This window comes from Puntigrus tetrazona, chromosome 5 (assembly GCF_018831695.1).
Source record: "Puntigrus tetrazona isolate hp1 chromosome 5, ASM1883169v1, whole genome shotgun sequence".
Classification (NCBI taxonomy): Eukaryota; Metazoa; Chordata; class Actinopteri; order Cypriniformes; family Cyprinidae; genus Puntigrus; species Puntigrus tetrazona.
In genome coordinates this window covers 15,985,314-16,010,448 of record NC_056703.1, presented here as the reverse complement: position 1 = coordinate 16,010,448, position 25,135 = coordinate 15,985,314, and the positions used below count along the sequence as shown (strand labels likewise).

Sequence of the window (25,135 nt, the reverse complement as noted above, 5' to 3'; positions counted from 1 at the left end):
GAAAACCAAGCTTTCTGGCTCTGCACAGACAGTAATGGAACTGGCATGTTCAAGACTTAGAAATGAAGAAATGACATTGTTAAAATAGTCTATGTGACATCAGTGGTTCAACTGTTACATTATGAAGCTACAAGAACACAATTTGTAGAAAATAAAAACAAACATGAGTTCATGAGAGTACCACAGCACATACAGAGCTGCTCAAGCAGAAGGCAGCATTCTGATGTAGAACCCTGAATGAGTTGTGCCTTGTTTACAAGCAGCATAATGAACATGCATGGTATTCTCATGAATGTGAATCAAAGACTGGTTCATAAGAAAATTGTTGAGTAAAGTCATTATTTTTGTTTTCTTTGCATATTCTCATAGCTTCATTAAATTATGGTGAATAGCTATGTTACATGGACTATTATAACAATATCTTTACTACATTTCTGGACCTTAAACGTGTCTGTTGGATTGCTGTCTAAGCAGGGGCAGAAAGCTTTTAGATATCTTAATTTGTATTCCAAAGTTTAACAAAGGTCTTATGGGTTTGGAATAACAGGAGGATGAGTAATTAATGACAGAACTTTCATTTTAGGTGAACTATCCCTTCAAGTGTAGAGATTTTGGGTTGAACTGGCTGAAACTGGATTATTCACAAAATACGAGAGAAATCTCACTGCTGCTTTCTCAATAGACTCGCTGCGTCTGAGCCGGGCCCTCATGTCCTCCTCATGCTCTCTCTGCTGCTGCTCCTGCCAGTCACAGCAACCACCCAACATCATTACCGGTTATGACTCCATGCGATCATGTTCATCAACTCCTGAATAGAATGCAATCATTAACAAACTCACCCATCTCACTTTCTCATCTTTTCTAGCCTCTTCCTCAAGCTGAGCCTGGACCCTCCTGTGAAAAAACCAACAGGAAGTTAATGCCGAAATAATGAATTCACCTTCAGACAGAAGTGGGCTTTATCAGCTGGATGTTACAAACCTTTGTTCTTCAATCATCTGTAGCTTTTCGTTCATCTTTCTGTCTCTCTCTTCAGCATCTTTTTTTTCCTGTAAAACTCGTTCTCTCTCCCAGCGCCGTCGCTCTTCTGTAGCCCTCCGACGTTCTTCCTCTTTTCTCTGTTCCTCCTCACGCTAAAACATATATCACACAGATCATATTATACGTCTGAATAGCACTTTTAATAACCGGTGTCTAAACAAGAGGTTTAGAATAATTATAAAAGAATGATTATAAAGTACTTTGATTCTGGTCAGTTGCAAATACTCAATATTTAATCTAATATTTTTTGCATAATGGCTGGTTGATTGTACATTGTCTCCTACATGACTGGCGTACTATTTAGAATTTTTCTGCAGCATTTTGTGGAACACACAGGCTGTTAAGTGAAAACCCAGCTGTAAACACAGTTGAGCTGTACCTCTGCTCGTGCCCAGAAGGAGTCTCTGTTAATCCGTCTCATCTCCATGGCAGCATTTGTCTTCCTGTAGTTTGTACCCTGTGGGTGTGGCACAGAAATGTAACAAAGGACCCAAAATGACCCAAAACATCAGTTTAGACCACTTCCCCTATGTGTATCAATGAATTATAGTGAGAAACAGACTTCTTCTGTTTCAATGAAGGAAGCCCATGTGCGAAGCCAAGTCTGTGGCTTTTTTGTGGTAACTTACCACAGTCTCCTCCTTATCCATCGTCCTTGAGGGTCTCCTGAGCCTCTCCATTGGTGGTCGAATCTTTGCAAAAGCAGCCATAATCTGCTCCTCGGTCAACTCATCTTGCTGTGAGGCTGGAATAAATACTTGAGCTTCCTATAGTGACACAAACACCAAGAGAAAAATACTGACCACATTATTGAAGCTGAACACATTTTTTTAACAAAGCAATGTTAGGTAAGCTTGTTTCTCAATGCATCTGTCATTTTATTACATTTAGATTAAGGACTAAATATAATTTTCATAATATTATGATAAACATGTTGACTTTTTGTGGTGTCTATGTAGGCAAAAAAAGAGCTACATGTTTTGTATCACGGACAACATGCAGAAGATACAGAGATCATCAGCTTTTGTACTAGAAAAAAAGTTGGAATAAATGAGGTTAGAAAGCCATTTGCACCAGTCTGATACAGTAAATATATATTAAGTGCTTTTTCAAAAATTCTGCGGTAAAAAGAAAACAGTATTTATATGCATTCTGTAAATAAATACACATTATTTATTACAACAGTTCATTATAATATAATATAAAAAAGTGAGAAGCTGTGGAGCTGTGATGTACAAGAGAATTATTTTCTGTTGTACATCAGAGGCAGGATGTAAGAATGTATAAGCAAGTCTGCATGCATGCTATATTTTCCCTTATAAGGTGTTTTCCTGTCTTCAGATTCCTTCTACAGTTCTGGGGTCAATCAGCTGAAGATCCACTGAGGATATATATTTCAGGATACCAGAGTTAATCACTGCTCAACAAAACACCTCAGATCGCAGTGATTCTAGTGTAAGATATAGTGATCTGGTTTGTGGGAGCGAAGGGAGTAGAAGAGCAATGAAACTGAGACATTGTGCCAGAGGGCCTTGTGAGTACCGAATTGGGCTCCAACCCAAAAAAACCCACAGCTTTTCAATGGATTAGCATACTGCTACATTCAGCCCTCTTTCCACATTTCTCTGAAACGCTCAGGAACTTAAACGTGTCAGGACCAATTTGTTTACTCAACGCTTATTCTGTGACTGGAAAGACTTTATCTACTGAACACTTGGTTAAAATTGAGCTAATTTTCTCCTCCCTTCTTTTATCTCTTCGATCCCTTTTTCTGCTTGGGAGGAGTTAAATGACTTAATTCTCTGCTATTACTTGCTTTAGATGAGCCCCTTGACATGCAGTTAGCCTGGGGCTTCAGCGGCGATGACAGTATTAACAGCACTGAGGACAGATACACACCTCACGCCTGCAGCTCACTGTCAGACTATACTGACATCTCATCTCAGATCACACTGAAAAAAATGCACGCGTTATCTTTCAAGAGTTTGGGGTCAGAAATTAATGTTGTTCCATTAAGGATGAATTAAATTGACAGTAAAGACAATTATAATAAAGTAAAATTTCTAAAGAATCGTGTGACACTGAATACCTGAATAATGACTGCTGAAAATTCAGTACAGAAATAAATTACATTTGAAAACATTTATTTTAAGTGGTAACAATGTTACTGTTTTCATTATCAAATTAATGCAGCCACGGCAAACATTAGAGACGTCTTTCAAAAAAAAAAACTACACTAAACGTATCTATTTATTTAAATGGATTTTATCAAAGCAAAAAATCGATTTACATTTCACTAGCCTTATTAGAATCGTTTATCTTGATTTGTTTTATTTATAATCAAATTTCAGATTTTATTTTGATTCTTGTTGTTCATAACCCACTGTAATTAACAGTCATCATTGATGACAAATGCACAATAAACATCTACCTTGATGGCTCAAAAATTTTTACAAAAACAAGCACTAGCTGACTAGTCATTCTGCACACATGACAGGCCTTACTAGCACAGACTCGTCATGAAGAGAGAATAAAAAGCGTGAGTGATAAATGGAGAAAGCAGGGAGGAGTAACAGGAGGGATTTAGACTGCATTGTTTCTCGTCTTGTTGCTGATACATCTCAGAAGTCAACATGTACATTAAAATAAATGAGCCTGGATTCGTTCGAGTTCCCCGTGACTGAATGTCTTTGGAGACTAGGCCTGAACTAAAGACCAAGAAAACACAAAATGGGTGTTGTTGCTTTTAATGGTCCCCTAAGGGATAATTCACCCAAAATTCTGTCATCATTTACTCACCCTCATGTCATTCTAAAGCTACATGACTTACTTTCTTTAGTGGAGAATGTTTCAGTGAGAAAGTACATGTTTGAATGACATGTCCCTTTTAGTAATAATTAAAAATGATAATTAAAAGGCAGAAGAGGGCATGCAAGAGGTTTGCACATCTGTCACAGACTATGGCTTTGTCACATGCTGTGTCTAGCTGGAGATTTTGCAGATCCCTCGATCCAAATTTAGAAAGGGTTATCATTAATTTAGAGGAATGTTGAGAAAGAACGCTGTAAATGCCTCTGACAGCTTGTCTCCGGCTGTCTGATTTTATGGCTATACCGGGGTCCCGTCCCATACACTGTGTGCTCTAGTTGGTTTGGGGGCTCAGCCTCTCCCACGCTATAAAACTTCATTCCTGACCTTATGTAACCTAACAGTTCATCAGCTTGAACAACCATCCAATCAACACAAAAATAACCCAAGAAGATTTAAATCCGAAATACAATCAAAAACATTTTGTGACCCACTCATGCTGACGTTTATCACGCACAAACACACACTGTGGATGAACGACATAATACAAGGTCATAAAGGTCTCAGAAGAGAGAGAGAAACACTGAGAATTGAATAAACAGCATTTTTGGCATGCCTCTGTAGCTGACTGGGCAATGTCTTTATAAGGCATTAAAAAGTGCCCCAGACGTTAAATGAAAAATATGGCAATGTTAAAACAACATCTCCTGGCTGGTGGAGTAAATAAATCCACAGACAGCTTCAAGAAACATGCATATAATATATATATATATAAAAATTCAATAACAAACAATTTTAGCCTTGTCCATTCTTTGGGAATTTTTCTCTCTCAGTCAGTCAGTGTGGTGCCTGTCAGTGGCACTGCTCGGCTGCTCAGGAGAACAATAGCACATGACACAAGAGGAAGAGTTTACTACAACAAGAGCTGGCACCAAGCTGTTAGCCATCACTTCACAGATACTAGCAAAGGAAGGAAATCTCAGAATATAACATTTGCACACATATAAGGAGGCTTTCTGGTTTCAGAATTAAGCATGGAAGTCTATTTTACATACTCCACCTATTCATTCAAATAAACACAAAACATGTCTCCCTTAACCTTTTAATGACTCCTCACCATTTGATAGAGCATTTTAAGTTAAGAACATCTCGGTTAAAAACACTGACATTAACTCAACCTGACTGTTCATTTTAGATTTTTTAACAAAGTCCAATACGTGATGAAATGTCGAATTAAATAATAAATAGATAATAGTGCCTATACAATGGTCTGTTAAGCTTGTATCACATTTAAGTAAAGTACCAACTGTAACGTAAGAAAGATAAATGCATGTTTCTGATGATGTCCCCTAAAAGATTAATTCTCTGTATGTCTTTTATACAGCTTTAAGTTATGTTCCTTCACAAAGACATGAAGAGAAAGAGCGCAGGAGCCTTGCAGAAAGGATGCAGAACATTCTGGCACCATACAAACACAGGAAGTACATGTATATGAGAATTAGACAAATATCTGCGTGGGAGAGAAGCATATTATTGTACTCACTCCGTATCTGAACGTTTCCAAATGTAGCTGCAGCAGTATACATATACTACACGATTAATGAAGGTTTGAACCTTCACACTATTGTAATACCTTGTATTATAAATATATTAAAATGACTAAACTTGAAAGAGTTTGGTCTATAAAAGAAGAACAAGTAACCTGCTGATTGTGTTACGTGAAAGCAGATGAGACTTGAACGGCTAGTCATTGGCAACTTTTTTATTACCTTGAAAAAGGTCTTGATGGCAGGCACATGGCTGGCACATTCAGTTCTGCGGGGCTCATCCACATCATTACCAACCTGTTTGTTGTAGACAAAAGAAATCATGTGAGAAGTTAAGTGACTAGGCAGAAGCATTACATTTAAGAGACTTAAGCTTTCAAGTAATCAAAATATATAATTAGACTTATTACAGTGACACCTTTAAATATCATCAAGACTCAAGTGAACACTTCAAAAAGATTGGTCAGATTTTTTTTTTAAAGAAGGGGTCGCACTTTATATTAGGTGGCCTAAACTACTATGCACTTACATCAAAAAATAAGTACAATGTACTTGATTGGTTTGTACTGTATTGCAAAGCACTTTTGCTGCTGTTGAAGTGAATATGGGTAAGGTTAGGACAGATTTGCTGGTTTGGGGAGGTTTAAGGGTGGGTTAATGTTGAATGTTGAACAGATGTGCTGCTTAATATTTTCACAAAAACCATGATAGCTGTACAGGAATATATGGCAAATAGAAAGTTCAAAATAACAATTTGAATACTAGACCTTCTAGGTGTGTACTCTGTGTGTGTGAGTGCCAGTCTAGCTCACAAGAAAGTCTCTTGCAGTTAACAGGTCAAAGAGACCACCCCCCTCCCCTCCTCTATACAATGCCTGACTACAGATGGCACCTCTGACCCCAACCACAACATTCCCACTTATCGTCTTAGCAACCACATCTACGATGGATATTAGGAAGAGTTTGGTTCCCAGAATGCTTCTTTGCTTCTGTATTTGAGCTCCTTCAGTTACAAGTCTGAAGGTCAAAGCTCTTTTGTGAAAGTGAAGCCATTGACACGTCTCATCAACAGGAGCCCCACATCCATCCCTTAAACACGGACTGTTTAATGATGTGGCAGCTCCAACCAATGAGGAACCACTTTAGGCTCACACCCCATGGCAACATCCAATAGGAGCTAAGTCTAAACTTCTGATATCCAATCAGAGCAAGGCAAAATGACCTCATCAAGAACTATTTGTTATAAGAGCTACAAACATTTGAAGCACTTCAAAAGAAGGGGAAAGACAGTCGTTTCATCTAAAGTTTAGGACACTGTCTATTTGCAGTTCAGGGGAGAACTCAAGAACTCTTTGCATATCCTTTTTATGGCTGATATAAGCTGATATAAACACAAAGATTCTGCATGCGAACTTACCCAGCAGACCATGACAATCTGCGGCTGTCCTGTTTCTGTCAGTCCCACCCTGCAGAGGCCATACATGGGCCTGCTGTTGTGAAATTTCCCAACCAATTCTGTCAAACCTCCAGCTAGCAAATGAGAGAGAGAAAAAGAGAGGGAAGGGAAGAGCAAAATTAAAGAGGTCCAAACTGTCTTGAAATAATGAAATAATGGCCACATGAAAGTGAACGCCTCAGCCACCATGAAACACTAGCATTCTTTTAGCAGATTATAATGATAATCTCCAGAGTACAGGACAAGTCTGATGTAACAAACAGAGCCGGTCTTTTCTTCTGCACTCAAGTGAGATTTTTCTGCTCCGTCTGATATTAAGAGGAACAGTGTTGGCAGTTTCAGTCTTAATTGGTAATCCTCTTTGATTTAGAAGCATTTCACGCTTGAATGTTGCGTGACTGCCCTCAAAAAGAGTGCAACAGTGAATGCCTACATTTTAAGTGACCTTGGTTTTTCCATTCATATTCTCCATTGTATTATAATTACATTACATTATATATAGGAGCTGTTGGCCTGTGGGAACCTGGGTCCCAATACCACTCCCTTTCCCTGTCTACACTCCTATTCTATAAATAAAAGCAAATAATCCCAGATTATAAAGGAACAGTATGTCCAGGTATGTTTAATGTCTTGCATTAATTTCTCAAATTCTTTTAGAGCTGAGCAATTATGTTCAATGGACATTTCTGTAACTTTTATATTCATCAAATCAACATTCATATTTAATTAATTGCTTCATTAACTTAATAATGGTAAACTAACGGTAAATTTTCCAGACATTCCAAGACTGATGATAATATAAATTATATTATACTAGATAAAACATAGATATTCTAAACAATACATCAGTGATTATAAAAAAGCAATTTGATAAAAGAAAATATTGAATAAAATGTTCATAAAAATATATTTGAATCGACAAGATTTTATAATTCACAATGCTTTATAGAAGTGTTTTGCTTTTTTTCTGTTATTTCTGTTTGTGTTTCCATGGCTGACTTCGGAAATTCTGCAATTAAGTTAAAATCACACTATGTGTGTGAGTTATGAAGAAAATGAATGGAATTCCAACCCCCTGCTGCTGTGCTTTATTGAGCATTGGTGAAAATTTAGACACACAAAAGAAAGGGGAGGAATTGTTAGTCTTACCTCCTGAATCTGTGAGTTTGAGATTGTTGGTAACTCCCTCATATGTAAATAAAGCCCTGAAGAAAACAGAGAAATACATCAGAACACGTAACACTGGAGGAAAACACAGCAGTCTACGTTGTAGAAACGAGTGAGAGTAAAGTTACAAGATTTGTTGAACCTACACTGGAACATAATATCTTAAACTAGACCATATCAAGAGCTTAGACTATTTTACAATGAGGCAAGTCAATATATCAAAAGTGATCCATGACTTTTCACAGTATGAAACAAATCCAGGCCCTCCTTGCATTCCTCAGCCAAACATAATCAACTCCACATCCTCGCTTATGTCATTTTAAAACGAGTGGGCTTGGGAGTGAGGACCATGTGTGTGTGTGTTCCATGTGTTTATCCTAAGTTCACACCATTCCAGAATGCTCCACATATTGGACATGTATTACACATACCAACCAGGTCCTCTAGAGTAATGCATATACCAAATGTTCTCACAGAAGAGCTGGCATGAGTCAACTCTATCGCTCTTCCTTTATTGTTGCTCTTGCTGTTTAGTTTTCTGATTATTCAGCAAAAGTCTCCAGGGATCTACTTCAGAGTTGATGCCTGCTGTCATTCTCTATGATTTTTCATATTGTTAGTGATTTTAACAGGCTCTAGTAAGGACTTTTTATCCAATGTTCCTAGGGCTACTGGCTCTAATAACAAGTGTATTCATAGTGTATGAAAACGCAAAACAGCATTTGAACCCAGGTCACAGCTGTCTGTGGTTATATATCATGCACTGGGACTATTACTTGGAACCGAGGCTGAGAGAAAATAATGGATTTTGTATCAGGGCCACCCGACCACACCAAAGCAAACAGCGAAATGCAGGTGGAGCACTTGGATTGTGAGATTAATAAGACTTGAGGTTCAGTGCAACTGAAGTGCAACGCTGCATTTGTCGGATTAGTCCATGCCCTGTTTCCCTGCTTGGGGAATGGGGATCACAGTTCATAAAGCTTTTGGAAGCATTCCCTTCTGTGACAGTCATTTGGTCCAACCATCAAAGTCAGTAAGTATAAAATGGCAGCTAATTGAAAATGCCACTCAAAGGCACAACCGCAGGGTGTTCAAATCCAAACACAAGATGAATACACTTTGAGGAAAACAACAATTCTGGGAATGGATTCATGAAAATCTTCTGAAGACAACAATTTAAAAGTAGGCCTCTTTTAAGATAAATTCCATTTTCCAGTTACATTTAATTATTCTTAAACGCATTTACGGAATTCTAAAATATTTATGGAGTTCTCAATTCTTCTTTTCTTATTTTCCTGCCTCTAGATTAAATGGTCTTTCACGTTTTGATCACTTCAGTTACAAAATTTCAAATTCCAGTCATTGTGATCATGTATAATGGAAGTAATATTACAGTGTTACGTTGTCATTACAACAATTAATTAGAAACACCCCAACAAAATTACAGCCCAAGGTGGAGGCTATTATAAGTTGGAGGCTAAATTAAAAGATTAAAAAAAAAAAAAAAAAAGATAAGAATTGTTTTAAGCAATTTTAATTAAAGACTCTTAAGTTCTTTTAAGCAGTAAATAAAATAAAAAGATAAATAAAAAATATCTTATTATACATGTTTAATAAATAAGACCCTTGGATTTACTTCACATGATTTTATTATGATCAGTTTTTCACCTCACTGAAGAGGAAAAACAATCAAAAATCTCAGATAAGCCATTTTCTGTCAGCGTGAGATTCTAGTCCCAAGAATATACAGTTTCAATATTACGAAACTAAAACGCCCAGTTCACTGTTGTGTTCATGTTTCTTTGGACGTCACTTGCAATTAATGAGCTTGAGTCTGTAAATCTATCAGTTGGCTTACTGTTGAACTTGCTGTGGCAGGTACACCACAGCTGAGTGACATTATTAACAGGGTAATCTCTGGGAAAACACTTGGTCTATTCTAACAGTTAGTCAATGTAAAATGTCACGTAAATCCTATAATAACAGCCTGGCTCTTGGATAAAACTTGTCCACTGAGAGCTGGGCACCTTTAATCATTTCTCATGCATCATTTATTATGTCAGGGCCTGAAGTTCCTCCCTTGGATGCCTCATATGAAAGATTATTTATTTACTTGTGATGGGTTATAAATAACAATATATATTTTTATCTTATAATAAATTTTAGAATATAAATATTACAACTCTGAATATAAGTTAAATATCAATTAATAATTCAAGTAAAATGTAAATATAATTTAAAAAGTTTTTAAAAATATTTACAAGTACATATTTATTCATGTTATTAATAAAAGACAGTAGTTATCTAATAATTGTTGGTGTTGTATGTGTTTTAATAAAACTAAATCTAAATTGACATTAGATGTTACAATTTAGTGTGTTAAAATGGAATGATGAGAAGAAAAAAAATAGAAGTTAAGCAAATATGAAAAAGAGCTGACTGCAACTATGCTCAAATTCAGCTTAAATGAATTTGATCTTGTTATGTTCATGCACAGTTCAACACCTCTTACAGAGAATTCCCTCACTCCGTCCTCTGGAATTTACACTGAATGAAGATAATCTACACCAGCCTGTCGTCATCATGTCCCTATTGTCTCCAAAGCTTCTGATCTCTGGAAGCCTCCCAGATTGTGACCTCTGGGCTTTTGACTCAGAGCTCAGACACAAGCAACAATAACAGCCTGTTTCCACTCATCAGAGTCTGTGTTCAGCATAACCAACCTACCAATCAGTCTGCAATTAGCGAGTTGTGACACCATTGTTCCGGATCTTTCCACCAGCATGGGAATGAAACGGACCAGAGAGTGAGAGTAATGAGGGATCAGAGATGTGCTTATACCAGCTGTCTGTTAGGGTAACACGACACAAGTGTATTATAAAGAAGAGCTTGTACCACAGATGGTAATAAAACATTTCTTTCCGAAATCTTCTGCTATGCCCTGGATTTAATAGGCATTTTTGTCTTGAGTGTTAACAAGAGAGGAGGTTTTTAGGCTGTTGTGTGCAATGAATCCAGCTAGAATCAATTCCATTTAAGCAAGAAAAATTTGTAAATTTAAAATGACAGCTGATACTTAAATCAAACAACACTCCGAAATTATGCTTGAGTGCATTACGACAAACAAACATGCATTACATTAGCGTGCACACACACACACACACACACAAACAAGCCCTTTGTGTATCAGGTCACTTTCTAAGCATGTTGTCCTGTGGCTAATTGGTTCATTTAAGGGTCAAATCACATCATGCTGCGGTCAGTGTGCTTTAACATGCAGCTCCAACAAAATGTCATGGTATACAAGTGTATTTACCTATGCAATAAGGACCACACACATTTCCAATGACATAGTAAATGAGCACAAACAGTCAGCACTTTACTCATTGTCTTTCAGGCATGCATTGCATCTCCATGGCATCTATGACGTACCCTGGTAAACTAGAGTACACATGCACCTACAGCTGTTTTGCATGAGCTGAAAGGATGACTTTTGTTCCTCACATTTACTCTCAGTCTTTCACTTTTCACATGAATTGGTCTCAAAAATCCCATGTACTTACATTCAGGAGTATTCATTTTTTGACAATGGGGTGGGGAGGGTTCTCTAAACAATGCTTAGTCACTCCATGCTTAGTTTTACAGTGCAAAAGTCTTACTTACTGGCAACAGAAGCTGCAATAATCTTTTCTTCCCTATTGTGATGTATATCAACGTTAAATGCCTATTTAAATGAACTAAGATCTAATTTGAGTGAAAGGTTGCAGGGGAAAATGAACTGCACAAAAACATATAAATAAAAAAAAAAATATATATATATATATATATATATATATATATATATATATTTTTTTTTTTTTTTTTTTTTTTTTTTTTTAAGTGGGTCATGGGTTCAATTCCCAGGAAATGTAAGTCATGTTGGATAAGGTGTCTGCCAAATGCATTAAGTGCGGTTGTAAGACACTGAAAAATGACATATTTACTTTATTCATTTCACACCTGGTAACAGATGCACATTCGAATGCACATCAAAAGAGGAAATATATGGTTTTATATCATATGAATGCCCAGACGCAACTCCACAAACCCAAGAATCCTGCAGGACGTGACTGAGTTGGTCTGGATTTTTTTTTATGTCTTGTCTGTAAAACACTAAAAAAGAAGCTGAGAAATCCAGGGGGATCAACATGCAACCGAGAGCAAGAACTGACTACAAGAATAATGTTTAAATATTAGTGTGGCCTGATTGTACATTAAAACAACTAATGCTTAAAAACATTTCACAATGTACCTTAATATATTTCATAAAAATCAGATCTAATGCAGCACTATACATTTCCTGCCATCTGTAGTTAGTGTAGAAAGGTGTTGTCTGGAAGTCGTCTGGATCGTCCTCACCTCACACATACACACTTCCTGTGTCAAGAGTCTGATGAGAAAAACACAAGCAGCCCTGTTCTGCACTGCAGCCAGCTATGAGCTCAAGAACAGAGAATGAGGAATGGAGAGAGAGAAATACAGGCCATAAACAAATGAGGGTGGACGAGGTTTGGACAGACAGCACAAAAGAGAAAGAAAAGAGAGGAAATGTGGTAAGAATGTTTTAGGATTGTGATTTTTGTGGGTGTTTGTTTAAATACTTTGTAATCCATAGGGGAAATTATTACAATTTCAAATACATGTAAATGCACACTACAGTTCAAAATGTTGGGATCAGCTAGATTTTTACATGAGATAAATGCAGTTCTTTTGAACTTTTTATTCATCAACAAATCCTGATAAGATGGTTTCCACAAAATTATGAAGCATCTAAAACACTGATAATAAGAAGAAATGGTTCTTAAGCTCCAAATCAGCATATCAGAATGATTTTTGAAGGTTCACGTGACACTGAAGACTGAATGGCTGCTGAAAATTCAGCTCTGCATCACAAGAACCAAATAAATGTAAAAAAAGTGTATATATATATAAACAGATTGTTGGTTGGTAAATCTGTTGCATCGTTGCAGTGTTGCAAATATGGCGGCCGAGAGAACTTTGCAATTACTTCTCATTATTTCAGTTTTTATTTTATGTTTGATCAAATAAATGCAGCTTTGGTGAGAATTTTTAGGTGTTATTGCTCTTTATTGATCATTCATTCTCCCACAAGGCTACATGCACAGACATACAGTACCTGCAAAGACAAAAATGATTTGAGTGAGTGATTCGTGACATTTCACTTGTCCATGAACAGCCGCATGAAATTAAATCCTTCCACATTAGCAGGATTACAGCTTTTTTTCCAAGTTTGCTTCCAAGAACACAGAAATATGACCTGAATGCCAAAAATGGCATTTTTGCATCCTTTTTACCTAATATCTATTTGCTAAATGTTGTCTCTAACATCCTCAATACGTCTGTTCTCTGAAACCTATGGTGATAAACCTAAAATAAACTCCCAAGCCAAATCCACTTGGATGTCCACCTTGCCTAAGATGGCCACATTCCATCTGTAGTGCGTAAAGCTGGAAAACAGCTGTGGAGAGGAGCATTCAGCAGAATCAATGGCTCAAGAGAGAACAGGGGCCAGGGGAGTTTTACCTACCTGCATGTGAAACCAACCAACGGTTTTCTCCTAAAAATGGAATGAAAAGTCTCAAGTGTCGTCTGTGGCATATTTTACTGCTCCAGAAAACCCTTTAGACCCCTTAGTCTGAACTCACTAAATAACTAATAGTTCCTTGCCAGTGCAGCTTTAGTGTCTACAAATCTGACTTTTTGGCTGCACTATTTGGCTCACTAATATTCCTGGGCCTGTTTAAAAACAGTCATAAATTCAAAGCAGACACATAAAACCTATGGGTCCAAACGTTGCTACTTTAAAATCACTGGCAGAAATTGTTTATTTTGGTGGCATTATTTACATAAAGCACATAACAAAGAGGTTCTTTGCTCATAATAAAGTGATATGAAAAAATCTGAAAACTAAGCAAACAAAACAGCCTCACTCATAACAGCAATATGGAGTAAAAGGTTTGCCCAAGCTTGTAGTAAGTTGGCCTGAGGCATTCAGTGTGCAACAACAATATGTGCATTTGCTTGTGTGCTGAACCACAGATTACAGTTTAATATATCCAAAGTTGATGAAAATGGATATTTTTTACCGAATATGGCATGCAAAGCGTCAGTACAATGCAGAAAAAGCCCTGCTTCTTTGGTTCAGGATCATTACTGCCTTCGAAGGATCAGACATAGGGACCTGGCAGAACCATACCAGTCTGGACGGTGGGCTCTCTATAACAACCCTTGCAGAAAGTACAAAACAACTTAAGCACATTGCCATCTGGCACAGTCACCTTGTCATACTGAAGACGGTGTGCCAAGCACTATTCATTTGGGTGTATGCTGGCCTGGAACAGGCACAGGCGGATAGCTCAACACACTAAAATGAGTTCAACAGCCAAGAGGACTGAAATGTAGACTTAAACTCAGAGACACTAGTCTAATGAAGATGTATAACAACAATAGTACCTATTAAATGAGCTTCACTGCTTGTATCTAGTAATATAAGCTTTATAAGGCATTTTGCAAGAGTATGTCTAATGGTGCTCCTCCTAGACGGGGGATCAGATCCCTGGGTGCCAATTTTGTGCTAATGGCAACTATTTGAAGAGCAGAAGAGGAATGAGTGTGTCCGGATTTCCTGAGAGAGAGACTCTGGCAGAATACAAAAGGATGGAGTGGAAGAGCTGACAATAAATAGCAAAGGAGAGGGGAGGGAGGATGGGAAAATGAAAAGGAGTATGGGGGACTGAATTTAAGAGGATGGGGGGGATGGGAAAAGAAAACAGACTGAGGAGGTTTTCATGCAAATGTGATATATGGTTGCAAAATGAAATGGCGTGCAAGTATGAGAGTGACTAAGTGGGAAAGAGATAGAGAGAGGGAGAAAGACTTGGATGTGAAGTCACAGTGCACGTGCAGATGCCAGTTATATTTCACAATGGAAGGTAAATGGGCAAGAAAGAAAGACTGGGATCAGAACTGGGAGTTTCTGAAAATCTGTGTTTATTGGTTGTAGTTCACCCAAAAATGAAAATCCTGTCATCATTTACTCACCCTGCAGTAGTTCCAAATCTGTATGAATATCTTTGTTCTGCCGAACACAAGGGGAGATATTTTAAAGAGTTTGTAACTAGATTGTATTGACTTCCATTATATATTTTTTCTACTATGGAAGTCAATGGTGACCCAAAACAGCCTGGTTACAAACTTTGAAATCTTCTTTTGTGTTTGGCAAAACAGAAAAATTCATACAGATGGAACTACTCCAGGGGAGTAAATGATGACAACATTGTTGGGTGAACTTCCTTTAATGAATGACCTATACCTAAAATAGAAGACAGTTTAAGGCATTTATTTGATATTACATGTTGTCTGGTTAAGCAAATTGGTGTAAGATTGTGTATGTGTATGTGCTATACTTATTTTGCACACTAGGCAGGCTTTTAGTCACAAATCTAACTGTTTTGTAATTAAGCAGAAAGACAAAACTGTGACTAACAAGCAAAACTGGTCAGCAACAATTTCACACTTGTGAGTCAACAGGTGTGTCCAGGTTTGCGCTTCCAGCTAGCATGATAAAGCATGAACAAACATAGAAACAGGAACAATAAGTCTAGTGTTTCAGCATTGATTAATGCTTCATTTACTCAAGTAACTATAGTGTGTAACATGAACCCAACTATGTAACACCAGTCTACAAACGGGAACTGTAGTAGCCTTTCATAGGTAACCTTATATGCTGGCTGTGATAAAAATAGCTATCCACCTGAAGACAAGCTGGATAATCCTGACTCATACATCCAGCCTGTTTAAGTGAGACAAGAACGTTTGCATGCTAGTTTTCTCTTAAATAGGCTCTATTATTTCTACACAACCTTCATCTGTGCAGGAAGTCCATTTGAGATGACAGATCTTTTCAACAAGGCATCATGGCTAAAAAGGTTACTACGACTCTTATCAGAATCACAGGAACTGACTCCCTATTTTCCCTTAACAATGCTGCTATTACCCTTTAAAGGAAATCTACTGCTGACCTCTATAGTAAAAAAGTTTGTAATCTTTCCAAGCTGTTGTTATTTATTGTGGGCAGCTGTGAGCCCAATTTATTATCCATAATTAGCACTGAGGCTGAGCTGGAAAAAAATGACAATAATTATATATAATGTTTCATTATTTCAAATTGTTTTCTCAGACAATTACACAGGAACCATTTCTATCCTCCCATTCTGTCTAGTAAAGAATAAGGCCACCAGGTCTAGCAAAACATCTTGTACATCGTTACAAACATTTACACTTGTGCATTTGGCAGACACTTTGATTACATTGCATACACAGCATACAGTTTATCAGTTCCTGCATTTCCTGGGATTCAAACCCATCACCTTGGGTTTATATGCCATTTCTAACGTAATAAAAATTACACAGCATTTGAGTTCAGGGCTTCCCTATGTATCTGAAGAAGGTGGACATATTTTCTGCAAAGAGTTTGCAATGTTTTGAAATCCAAAGTAAACACGGAATTGATCACAACTATGTCGTTTTCTTCAAGACTTTCCTGATAAATCTGTGACCTTTGGCTGAGAAGTGACTAACCGGACAGGGTGAGTTTAGCCACTGGCCTCTATAACAAAACACTCCTCTGGGACAACTCTGGCATTTCCTGTGCCGTCTGTCCCACATAAGACCCTCACTCATTTGCACTCTGTCTGGTATCCTTCATGCAATCAACAACAAATACAAATTCTTCTACTACTATCTCTATAAATCAAATATCTGAATTACATTCTTGTCTAAAAGACTCTTAAAACTACATTCTATGACACAAAATCTGTAGTATTTGTAAAATTACAGTGAGTGTGCTCGCCTGGAAGGACCTCTAAGCCAATCAGATTCGAGGACCAGATGCCTGTTGTATAACAGTGAATTATTACACATATTCCAGGTATGACAGTTCACACCATTCAAAAATCTGGGGCCTTTTTTGAAATAAGTCTCTTGCACTTAACAATCAAAAATGTAAAAATAAAAAAATTGGCTCCAGTCTTCAGTGATGATCCAGAACACTGAAATCTTTAGAGTAAGAAACATGGTTGCAGGAGACATGGCTGCATGAGAAATAAAAAAGGTTGCAACCCCTTTTTGAGGATCTGTCTTTCTGTAGAAGTTTATCAGTCTAAATGATCAAGCACCACTGTTTTCTTAACCAACTACAGTACTCTTGTCTCACACCTTTCTCACACCTTTTCCAGTTTCCCTGATTCCACGTTACAAAAGAGCAACACCCCCAAAAAGCCACAAATACTGTACTGTATCTTGAAATTAATGTTAATAAAAAACTTTGAAGGGTGACTTTTTAACTGCATGAGATTTTCAAGGCAGCTCTCCTTACATCATAACATAATCAGGATGATCATGCCCTTCTTCCCTTATAGATAAGAGAAAAAATAAATTGCTGGCGGTCGACAGTTTGACTGGCACCCATACAATAAACGAGACCTGGGTTGATTTACTTGCTGTGTGCGGCAGCTGCTTAAAAAACAACTAATCCATTTAAATCCATTTAAACAACTAATCCGTTTGAAAATACATTCTGTATTTGATGTTAGAAAAGCTTTTGACACACGTTCTCATGATTTGAGCTAAAAGACAACTGCCAACCTCAAAGGCTTGACTCAAAACATCAGCTTTAGTGGAATTGTACTTACTGTAAAGTCTAATTCCTACAATGGAGAGGTGCCAGTTCTAGGATACCCAGTAACCTGTGTCTTAGCTCAAAAACCACCACCAGTGTTGTACTGCTTGTAGATTAAGCCCTGTCTTTTGTATTCCGACTTTAGTATAATCTCAAATAATACACTAAGACTGGCGAAAGGTTATGCAAGGTGACGGATGAGATAACATCATCTTACGCCGGTTCTATGACTGTTAGAGCCATTCTCAATGCTTTGTGGGAGTCTTTAGGTATGGATTTATTCTGCCCTGTGCAAGTTTCCAATCTGAGGTGATTAAAGGCCTCAGGCAGAGCCAAACTGTGTAGACCCTAAACACCACAAACCTTCCTATTTTCACCTCATATTACCTCACCAGCAGAACAGGAATCCTTTATCAATGTCTTACTATTGTCAACAAAAAAGATAAATACATTTATTAGACTCAAATAAAGCCGCATTAAAAGGTGCAAATGTTTCCCAACTGGTGTCGGTTATTTGTTACAAATTTTTTTAAGCCAGTCAAACAGCATGAGGTCCACTTACAACAGGTTGAGCATAGATATAACAAGCTCGGTTGTTAAATGCACACGTGCTAGTTTGAGCTGCAAACAATATGACCTCCTTGGGTATTAGGCTACTGCATATCGCTAGGGGGTGTGATAAAGACCTCCTTGTAAACATACACCTCAATCTGCACCATATCATTCACCACCTTGAGAGTGTGTATAATTTGGGATATTAACTGAAAGCAGCATCACTGAAAAATGCAAATGTTTCCATAATAGAAAATCACTGCACAAATTCTTGGTTAGAATCACCATTTGTTCGTTAAAGAAAAACTCTGGTTTTAGCAAAGAAACTGTTTTCAAAATTGATTAAAAAATGTTTCTTGAGCATCAAATAAGCAAATTAGCATTATTTCTGAAGAATCATAAGACACTGAAGACTGGAGTAATGACTTCTGAAAATTTTACTTTGCAATTGTAGAAATTAATTATATTGTAAAATATATTAGCATAAATTTTAATTGCAAAATATTTCACAGTATCACTGTTTTAGGCCTACTGTAGTTTTTATCAATTAAATGCAGCCTTAGTGAGCAAAAACTTTTTTAACACTTGTAAGTGTTAGACAGGTATACTGTTGATTTTCAAAATAATTTTTACTTGCTTTCTCTTATTGGACTATGATAGGGACGAAAAGGTTAGAACATTGTAAATGTTTGAAATGATATAATGCGCTCAGACAAGCTTAGAAACTTGTTTCTACAGCCAAGGCAAATGCATTTAGCATAATGTAGAAAAAGAGATGGAATTTTTTTTTTCAACTAGCCAAAACTACATGAAAGCACAGTGAAAAGAGGCATATGTGCCATGTTCATTTGCCAAAACTTTTGCCAAGCACAAAACTTGAAAGTTGAGGATGGAAAGTCTTGATTTCATTATTGATCTCCAAGGTTCAAGAAAAAAACCCCAAAAAAAACTCAACTGGAAGTGATTTCAGCGTCTTCGAAAAGAAACAGATATCTGGAGACTTCTGAGAGTACGCAGATATCCAACTGCAACAAATGTTAATTTTACTGGACAAGTTAATCCCTCACAGCTACGCCAACGACCACAAGCCATCTGTGTGGGACTACAACCCAACATACAACAAACAGCATTGTTTGAGGCTTTTGACCCAGCCTTGCAGCATGGAGAAACTCCATTAACATTTTCCCATTGAGTTCACCAGTAGAGAGAAACCACCTACACAAGGGCCAGGCATTTCCCAAGAAACAACACAGCCTCTCTCCATGCGAGTTAATGATCCCTCAGGTGACTGAAATGAGCATGAATACTTCTCAATCTGAAATCCATATATTTGTCAGCTTCAGAGGTTGTAGGAAAAAGACTAGATAAAGGATTCTGAATCAATTTGAGCTGGCTTGTTTCTGAACACTGCTGTCTGGAATGCCGTGAGAGTTAGAAACACAAAGTAATATGCCATATGCTTCTGTCACGATACATACCTGTGAATAAACATTAAGACTATTTTCAAAGATGCTCATTCAGCATCTTTACATTACAGGAGTGTAAAGCAAACAATAAGTGGCACATTCTAGATGGTATTTTAAGGATTAGGAAACATTTACAAAATATAAACACTGATAACTGACATAAGGAACATCAACACATCCACCAGCATTCAATTTATTTGGCTGTATCTACAGCATATCTGGGAAACCCCATGAGTCTTTTGACGCAATTTTTAAAGCAAATCAATGAAGCACTTATCTGGGTAAAAATGGCACTAAAAACCCCTCCATTTACTGCTTAATAACTTAATTACTAATCTGCCACTATAAAACATCCCTGCAATAACTAAACCACTATAAAACTTAATAGCCCCACTAAGGTGGTGCTATAAAAGTACTTAGATAAACCATCCAAATTGATTTTCATTTGAGATGATTTTTTAACAGTATAAAATATCTCTGTATGGCTTACATTGCAATTTTTTAATTACAAACTATTTGGACAAACCTGTGATGAAACAGACTTTAAGCATGGTATCTGATTTCAGTCGCCAGATTGGCCTAGTTGCATTGAAACATAATGTTGTGACACTAAACAAATGGTTATAGTCACATCAAAGTATACAGACGTATTAGATAAATACAGAAAAAAATACACAGAAAAACTACTCATTTAATACCTAAGCTGTCAAACTATTATTACTTTATTTATTGAATTTTTTTTATCTATTCATTTTATACATATAAGGCATTTCTGAAGAGAAACATTTACCTACTATCTTTCAACCACTTTAATAGCAATGTTCAGTCTCCAAATTCAATCTTTCTTTCGCAGTATTATAAACATTTAAAGTGCACAGAGAACAGGAAAGTACTGAGAAAATAATAACACTGGCCAAGCAAGGAGTTGAGAAGTTCTCCAGAAAAATGGTAAATGTAAACACTCAAAACTATTAATGACCTCAGAAAATTGCTATGCAGCTGGATCACTAATCTTTTTCATTCAGAACGTTTTCAAATTAAAGACACAGTTAAAATGAGATTTTTAAGAAAAACTACTAAAATAATATTGCAAAACACATAATAATAAGCATGCATTGCAAAAGTACTTACATATTACTTAAAACGAGCAGAGGTCCATTAAGGTTATTAGTACTTGTTGTGGTAATAACTCACCATGCATCAGCAGATGTTTTATTACGGGTAACATGAGAACATTGCACCTTGAAGCTTTTAAATCATGCATAAACTTGTGCTCCAACAGCCTGGAGATGTAAAGACCTAAGCCACAGTGAACCTGAGCTCCTGTCCTTTCATTAGGTTCAGGTGAGTTCCTTAAAAAACATCACTGCATCACCATGGAAAGGCATATGTGTGTTCAAACCATGCAGCATAATGTAAGTTAACAGTTGCATCTTACACTCTGTAAAAAAAGGGTAAAAGGACAGCTGAAGCAACCTTCAAGATTCAAATGTCACGAATGTGGCTGCACATCATAACCTCCTACAAAGCTCGCTGGAATGAATTCTACCACGCCTTCACAGTTTTCTATCAGTTCCAGTCCAGTCACATCCCTCAGGAGTTGTCTTTGCCTGCCTAAGACTTAGGATGACAAATTCAAATAAATCCCTGCCAATATGAGAACAATATGTTACGGCTCACAACCAAAAAAGTAAGTTATAAAATGTATACTTCTTACAAAAGCAGATAATCACACTGTCTTGTATGTCATATTATTTCTTGTACTGCAGGGCACTTCTACAAATGAAGACAACAACAATAAAAACATGTTTCATGGTATAAAGCAGCAATTTTTACTGCATTAGTTTGAAGACAGTGACCGAATATGACTCATGTGTGATTTTGGGAGCTCTACACACCCATCCACAGCAAACACTGCAGCTGCTAAACGCTACAAGGAAATAACAGACCAGTTGCTAACATGTGAAAATCCTGTCAGATTTAGCTCTAAAAGACTCGTAAGTCAAGCATGAAGAATTTGTTATGTTTTGACATAGAGTTACTACCTCCATACCAGAGAACTGTCATTTTTCAAGTGGAGCACAAAAGAAATTCAATTGTGTTCACTGGACCACAGTGTCTTTAGCTTGTCAAAATATACAGTATTGTTCATGGGGTCAGTGTGAACATATATATAAAAATATAATTTAAAAAGTCATTTATTCCTGAATTTTCAGCAGCCATTACTCCAGGCTTCAGTTACAATAAACAAAGTTTTGTAAATAACCAGAACCCCATATCATGTTAAAACTGCTGACAGCAGAAGTTGCTTCTCATTCTAGTGTGCTCAAAGTGCATCTGAGCAGCTCAATAAATCAATGGCGCCAATTGTTCAGACCACAAAAGTGCAGAGATAACAGATAACTGTTGTGGAGAAGCGCAAATTTCCCCTTTTGCTTAAGATCCGCAGGTCTTTTGTCACTTCTTACATTCAGCAACTGCTTATGGGCCATTGAAAGTGACCTGACATGTGAAATAACCCTCACCATCAGTGTTCCAGCTGTCAATAGACAGAACCATGCATTACATGAAGGAGCCTGGTAGGCTTGTAAAGCCTAAAACTTTAGCAACTGTTTCTGAGCACGTTTCCACGGCGATTAAGCAAGTGGAAAAACAGAATGGGTGCTGCCTGGATCGTTTAGGAAGTCTCTGACGGGCGTTTGCAGGAATTAGCCCGAGCCTGCTGAAATACAGGAGAGACAATGACACTGCTGATATAACACACGTGAGTTGCCAAGATCTGACACAGAGAAAAAAGACACTGCAAGGCTTCTGAACTCTTAGATCAGGGTTTGTTAAAGTTTGAACCAATGTACATCCAAGCCGATACATGCAGATTATAATGAAACACCCATAATTACTGTCACCTTTGCAATGTGTTCAATGAGTACTTTAAAGCCAACAAAAGATGACATCATATAGTCAAGAAAGCGGCAAGTGGGAACAGGCTATTAACTTCTTTTCTAAATGAATAAGGGCATATGTATTCAGTTTAAAAAAGGTGTCTCTAATCATGTGGGTGTCCACTTAAATGCAAACCACACTGTAAACTACTTTTCTCTGCGTAAGCATGAAGCTGAGGCAGAATATAACTTCATGACATCATGGTAGAAAGTCACAAATGAAAGGGGCTGGTTGGTCTCCTTACATCATTCAACCAGAAATGCACACACACATGCATGCACACAGAAAGAGGAACCAGGAAAAAGCTTCATTTTACATAATTTTATAGGCCAATAAATGGTTTCATTTTATAGAACACTGAGCCATTGATTTCTCTATTAAGGGTCCAAAAACTAACTTCTGGGAACGCTATTGTTTTCATTAGGATTATTTTTAGCCTATACTTTTTCTACCTTACAACTTCATATACAGAATAACCAAAACCCATAGAGAAAAAAATGTATAGCTTGTTTTATTTTTGCCAAAGACCATATTGGCTTTTGCAAACTAGTCCTTGGTTCTGACTGTCTGTACTCGTAATTTGTCTGCACCATATTTTGCACATGCGCAATCCGGAGTGCAACATATTCCCCGATGCACACAGACACAATTTGGTTGAGCTCGGCCAGTTGGTGGCGCTATAAAATGATAAATGAAAATAACTTCAATATTTCGAAACGAACATTAAATCCTACAAATCTTTGACCAGTAGTGTGATTGTCATCAAACAAAGAGAGTCTGCTTCAGTACTTAAGTAAACTTAAGTCAAGCAAAGTGAATCCCTCTGAACAAAAGATGGCACAGTAAGAGTTAAAGACATGTAAATGCATGCAGCCTCATTGCATACAACTGATGTAATTATTTTGTGTGCATTGGTCTGTACATATTTAGGTCAATTTCCAACAGTGTTCAAAGCCTACAGGTTACAGGACTGTGTTTCTACCCAAATAATCTGTGCGTGTACCTAAATACAGTAGCTAATTTGCATACAGGTAAACACTGAGAGAGAAATGAAAAGAAAAGTGAAATTTCAAGCACTTCCACAGGAACACAGGTTTACGTTCAAATTTATATATATATATATATATATATATATATATATATATATATATATATATATATATATATATATATATATATATATATATATATATATATATATATAAACACCTTCAGTGACCTAAATCTTCAGCAGTGGGGGATAGGCTTGAGGGAAGTGGCCTTTGCTTCTCACAAAAAGTAGCTACTCTGTAAACAAGTACTTCCACAAGTGGAGAGTAATACTCTGCATTTCTGCAGTGTTGCTCACGTTTCAACTTTCTTTGCACAGTGCAAAACTTAAGTGAATTCAAATGTTTATTATTCAAAACGTAAGCTAAATAATAACGAAATCGGACGACATTAAAAGCAACTGCGCAATATCATTTACAAAGCATCAGTGCGCGCCTCCGGTTGTGTCTCCAAACCAAATCAGCTCCCTACCTAGACAACATTCGTATGTGTCGCCTATGTGATAATCAAAAATGTTTCTCGCGCCCGTGACGCCTGCAAATGCAGTCTAGGTAAGCAGCTAATAACGAGAAATACTAATATTGTTTACCGTACCAGTTTGTGGATGCTCGCGGGTTGAGGACGTCTTCTTTAGCGGTCAGCAGAGACAGGCTGTACGTGTCCAAGTTAATCGCTCTCATCCTGATGCTGGAGTATTTCTACGTACTCCACAAACCAGTGCACTTCAACGCACGTTTTGTGTCACTAGCAAACGAGCAGTTCCCTTATCCAAAGTGGCATTCAGTGAGTTTTGCGGGCGATTTGTAACTTCTGAAGGTGAAGGGCTGGTGGAGTTGGAGGTGGAGGCGAACACTGCTGATGTGCTGCATCAGTCCTGCTGGAAAACTTCATGAAGACGAATCTCCCCAAAAGCTCCACCTCCTGCTCTGAGGGGAAAAAACACCGCTGCTCTTGCACAATTTCAGTTTATCTCGGTTGCTGCTAACATGAATTACAGACCGTGGTATGTACGGTCACATTAAAACAATTTGGAGGTAACATAATTGAATCCAGTTTTTATATTCTAGCCTTTTTAAACACAAGGACGCATTTGAAATGGGTTTATGGGCATTCTTGTTGAATTAGGTCATGAGATGTCCACGTTTTAAGCTATCTTGGATTTCAGTGCATGCTATTTTTATTGAGGATATATTCACCTTTTGCGTATACCAATTTACACAGGGGTTTTTTTATGTTGGTAAAACTAAACATTTGCACAATTAAATAATTGGCCTTTATATCCTATACACTGAATGTCAACCAAAGTAGATTATAGTTTTAAATATTATAATTTTAAAAAGTTAATTTCTGACAAGTTAAGTCA

At 37.2% G+C, this 25,135-nt stretch overlaps 1 protein-coding gene across 3 annotated transcripts in view; it reads right to left on the bottom strand.

Moving 5' to 3' along the window:
- The window catches only part of si:dkey-40c11.2 (drebrin-like protein A), a 28,630-nt gene extending 3,967 nt beyond the window's left edge, over positions 1-24,663 (bottom strand). For 2 of the 3 annotated variants that reach the window (XM_043238843.1, XM_043238844.1), the window contains exons 1-9: positions 24,367-24,662; positions 8,002-8,057; positions 6,814-6,926; positions 5,619-5,693; positions 1,671-1,808; positions 1,421-1,498; positions 982-1,133; positions 840-894; positions 666-740 (exon numbers count right to left, since the gene is read on the bottom strand). In XM_043238843.1, coding sequence (XP_043094778.1) covers positions 666-740; positions 840-894; positions 982-1,133; positions 1,421-1,498; positions 1,671-1,808; positions 5,619-5,693; positions 6,814-6,926; positions 8,002-8,057; positions 24,367-24,452 — 828 coding nt within the window. In that variant the 5' untranslated portion in view covers positions 24,453-24,662. Of the gene's footprint in view, positions 1-665; positions 741-839; positions 895-981; positions 1,134-1,420; positions 1,499-1,670; positions 1,809-5,618; positions 5,694-6,813; positions 6,927-8,001; positions 8,058-24,366 lie in introns of all 3 variants that reach the window. The other variant, XM_043238845.1, reaches the window with a different exon arrangement.
- Between the last annotated feature and the right edge of the window lie 472 nt (positions 24,664-25,135).